Raw genomic sequence first — 4,798 nt, forward strand, 5'->3', positions numbered from 1 at the left:
GCTGCATAAACAAACTTCAGTTCTTAGCAGTACAGACTCCTGTAATGTAGTATTAAAGAAAAAATCCAGTTCTAAAGCTTGGAAGGGAGTGGGAGATCTGAGCCTAAACGGCTGAGAATTGGAATCAGTACAGGTTTTTCAGAGGTACTGATTACTTTTAAAACAGGTACAGCTATTTGTCTGTTAACCCTCTTTGATGTAATGATCTTTTTTACTTTCAGGCTCACCAGCAGAGCAGAAAAGCAGATCGCTTGTTGGCAGCAGGGAAATATGAAGAAGCAATTTCTTGTCACAAAAAAGCTGCTGGTGAGTAGGTTATTTCTCATATTCCAGCTCTTAAAATCAGTTTCTCGATTTGCAGGCTTCGCGTAAGTAGAATATCTAGTTACTTACAAAATCTAAATTTTTCAAATGTGTGTTTTTCAGTCCAGATCAAGCACCCTTTTGGGAAAGTCTCTTACGAGCAGCTAAAGTCAGACATTCCTAAAGCTGTTTTGCTTGGGGGCAGTTACCACTGTGAGTGCAGTTCTTGGCTGAAGATGAAGCCAACACCTTGTGTCATGCACAAACTGCAGTTGGGTACCTGCTGTAAGCCAGTTTCACTTTGTGTTTTCTTCATTGCTTTCCTAGCTGAGCTCACCTGCTTTCTCTGCTGGTAAAGGAAATACTTAGACAAATGTTTGCTTACAAAAGTTTACTTGCTTCCCTTTCCTAATGTCTGAAACAAGACAGCTAGGACCAGGTGATGAGCTCAGCTTCCCCAGCAGATTAGCTCACAGGCCTCGAGGCTGCAGTGACAGCCTCTCCTCGGAGAGATCTCCTGCATTTACTTGTCCTTTTAACTAATTGTGCTCAATTATTTGCATTGGAGTCCCCCAGCTCTCTGTCAGTGCAGCAGCTGCTTGGCAGGAGAAGAAAGAGGAGATCTTAATGGGTGCAACAAGTGGGACATTTCCAGTGACGGGGCTTGTGTGGAGACAAAATAAGTGGCTACTCTGAACAGCGTAACCTAGATACCAGGCGTTCTCCCTGTCCATTCAGAAATACTGGAAAACCCCAAAAAGTGACAAACTGATAGTTTCTTTGGTGTTTATGAATACTCAGAGTGATGAGGGACAGCACTTACATTCTAATATGCAGACTTTTCTTTTTGGGTTTTTTTTTCCACTTCATATACTAAGACAACCCGCAAAGTGCACTGAGTGTTTCTTGCTTTTCTTTGTCTGATGATTCTATGCCATTATCTTACATTGTTCTGAATCGGTTAAGAATTTCTGACACCTTGTGATTTTCAGCATTGGCAAGATATTCTCAAAGTCTAAAGTGCTGCTGGCTCTGAGCCAACAGATTTTCTGGTTTGGAGGGAAGGTTGGTGAGAAAAGTGGGGAATTGAAGACCTTACCTTTTCATCACCAATATAATTAAAAAGCATGACTTCATAATGCTGGTGTGCTATGGGCAGGAGGATTTTACTTAGCACATTTTGTCTTAAAATGCTTATGTGTTGTAAGTCTGGTCCTTAGCTGTGTTTCTTCCCTTCATGGGAAAGCTTTTCTTCTGGGACTTCCTGGAAATGGCTGCTGTCCACCTCTGAAAAACAAACTGGAGCAACTCAAGCCAACATGATGCCATGGGACGAATGTAGTGTGTATTACAAGATCATACAGCAATTTTCTCAGACTTTTGAAAACCAGCAAGTGTTTCCAGCCATTTTAACTTGGTAAATTGCCTTGAGACTGCTGCTGCTATGTGGGGATTCAGCACATGGAAGGTCTGAAGCTCTCTGTGAGGTTTTTATGGAAACATTCAGGTTTTGTAGCCCTAAGTGTCCATCACTTTTCTCTCCTGCAGGTTACCTTACGGATGCAATGAAGCTGACCCAGTCGGAGCAGGTGAGACCGGAGTGCAGTGGATGCCAGAACCAGCCACAGCTCCATGGTGTGCCCTGACTGATCACACCCCACTTGGGCATTAGCCTCTGCATAATTTTCTCAAGCCTTGGCAACGGCACCAGGAGGTTTACAAATGTGATCACACTAGTCTTCCCTGAGAGTTTTGCCAAGTTTATATGGAACAGGGACAAGAGAACTGCTAACCCATCCAAGGGTTCCCCAGCCTTATCTAGTCTGCTAGGCATCTTCAAGTAGGTGATAAAACTAGTTTCACATTTAACTTTTGCTGTGAGGCACTTAGTGTTTTGCTGAGTGTCTCATGTCCCATCTGTAATTCTGGTTTTATGCATCCTGGCTGGGCGATTTCCAGAACAGCAGCCCCAACACCTTTCCCTATTCATTGCACAAATCTATCTGTGAATCTAGCAGTACAGTCTGCTCAGCACTTTTATAGCAGCAGGCTTTGAGTTTAGCCAATATTATGGAAGCAAATAAGCCTTGGAGATCAGACATCTGTCTTTGCTCCAGAGGGTCATTCTGGTAGAAAAATGGTCTCTCACCCAGGTGGATCCTGTGGGTTATTTACCATCATGCCACCCCCTTCATTAAACATGGATGAGTCATTTGGGACTATATCTGGCCTCAGAACAATTTGCTGCTTATTGTTGGATGTTAGTGATATGTCTACATAGATGCCATTATAGAAGCATACAAAAAGTGTGCATTGTTTAGCCAAAGTGTGGCCATAAATGCCAAGTGATTCTCTTCCTGCTTGGTGTTGGTCAGTTAAACTCATGGTCCCTCTGCTCAGAGGTGTTATAGCCTGGTCAGTGACTTACAGACAAAAACCAACTAACCAAAATGACCAGTAGTTACACTGACTTTGGGTGATACATCCACATCTGTTGCATTGTACAAGCAGAGAGCACTTCTTGTTGCATCGAGTATCTGAGTAACAAAAGGTCCTCCCTCCCTTGGGCATGCTGTCATGCTGTTTATGCAAATATTTACACACATGGAACTTTACCTGTGTGAATGTTCAGGTGGGATTAGGGATCACCAACTAAACAGTTTAATCTTGTTCTTACTCAGGCTCAGCTGTCACTGGAATTACAAAGGGATAGTCACATGAAACAGTTACTGCTCATCCAGGAGAGGTGGAAAAGGGCAAAGAGAGAGGAAAAGCTGAAAGCCCAGCAGAGTGCTGACAGGGAAACAGCTGCACATCTTCAGACTTCTTATAAGCCATCTGCTGAAGACTCTGATGATCAGAACGTACTGGTTCCTGTTGCTCAGAAATACAGCCCTTCCACAGAGAAACATTCACAGGATCTTCAAGGTGTCTTTGACAGGGACCCAGATACACTGTTATTTCTGCTTCAGAAAAAAAAGGAGCCAGTGGAAACGTGTATTGGGAGTAAAGCTCCAAAGGATGATAAAACAATAATAGAAGAGCAGGCAACCAAAATTGCAGATTTGAAACGGCACATAGAATTTCTTGTGGCTGAAAATGAGAGATTAAAGAGAGAGAATAAGCAGTTAAAAGCAGAGAGAGGTAGACTTCAAAAATCTCCAGTAGACAAGGAGCTGGATGTAGATGCTGACTTTGTCGAGAAGTCAGAGTTGTGGGGTCTGCAGCCACACTCAGAAACTGCTTCTTCAGCTGCAACTTGGCAGAAGTTCGCAACATCTGCTGGGAAGGCAAAGGACATTCCAATACCCAACCTTCCCCCCCTGGACATCCCATCCCCTGAACTCCCACTGCTGGAACTCTCCGAAGATATACTGAAAGGACTGATGAATAGTTAAAAACCAGGAAGAGTGCTCAGTGTAGTTACCCAAACTTCAGAAAAGGGAAAGCCACCAGGACAGTGGTGAGCTATGGGCAGAAACATCTACCACAATCCTACTGTTGGAGAAAAGGCATTAAGCAACTTTGTTACTGTGAAATACACATCATATCTGATCTACTTCATAAAAGTTACAGGTACCATAGTGGGTATAAGATGGTGAGCTCCTTAGTCTTTCTCCCAGTGTTTCAAACCAAACGACTGTCTGGAGAATGTTTCAAGTAACACAATCCTTCAGGGTTTTAAAGTATGCTATATGTAATAGTTATCTATAATGCCATAAATGATGGTGCAGAACCTAACTGTTATGGTTGCCAGTTGGCTGCCACTTTGTATTGAAAAATGCTTTCTAGCATGAATTTAAACTGTGCATTTCAGTATGCATAACTTTGTTAATTCAGATACAGTGCAATTTATACACCTCCTAGATGGATTTATGTGCCACGCTCTATACTCCTGACCATGTTAACCTCAAGTCAGGAGGGATTTTAATTTCCATTCTATGAAGGAACCAACTTACTAGTTCTGTTGACGAGTTTTTTTGGGGTTATCTGTTTACATAACTAATCAGGGTGCATTGAATCTAGCTATTGGTTTCTGTATAAAGTGACATGGTTTAAAAAAAGAAAAATCTATACTTAAGGAAAAATACCCTTTTTGTTTTCAGTGATGCATGAATGGAAGCAATTCTAGCTGGCAGTATTTGATTGCAAAATAAATTGTTTACAGCTTAACCTGATTCAAAAAGGCTAGGAAAATAAAAACCAAGGTGTTTTGACACTGAAGGTGTGTTAAGTCTCTACAAATGTTGCAGAGTGTAAAAAACAAATCAGTACTTACACTAACAGTATTAGTACACATGTACCACTGAGCTGCTGGGTTCATCATCCAGCAAACTGGAGAAAGGCAGGATGCACTCTGAGGGCCTTGCCCATCCATGAAGTGACCTGCCTAAGGGCTGACTCCTCAGACTGCAGAGCACTGAAGTGTCTGTGGAGCAGCACTGAGGTTTGGCCTGAGCCCCTGGAGCTGTAGGAGCTGCACTGGGGGGTGGTG

General features: G+C 42.6%; 1 protein-coding gene across 1 annotated transcript; it reads left to right on the forward strand.

Moving 5' to 3' along the window:
* Nucleotides 1–221: 221 nt before the first annotated feature.
* Nucleotides 222–4,516, forward strand: NRBF2 (nuclear receptor binding factor 2; the record flags this gene model as incomplete). Its single annotated transcript, XM_009083879.1, has 3 exons — nt 222–306; nt 1,852–1,892; nt 2,985–4,516. Coding segments are annotated over 3 exons (843 nt in total), but the record flags the coding sequence as incomplete, so codon positions are not given.
* Between the last annotated feature and the right edge of the window lie 282 nt (nt 4,517–4,798).

The sequence above is a fragment of the Acanthisitta chloris genome, unplaced genomic scaffold (genome assembly GCF_000695815.1).
Source record: "Acanthisitta chloris isolate BGI_N310 unplaced genomic scaffold, ASM69581v1 scaffold18210, whole genome shotgun sequence".
In the NCBI taxonomy this organism is placed as follows: Eukaryota; Metazoa; Chordata; class Aves; order Passeriformes; family Acanthisittidae; genus Acanthisitta; species Acanthisitta chloris.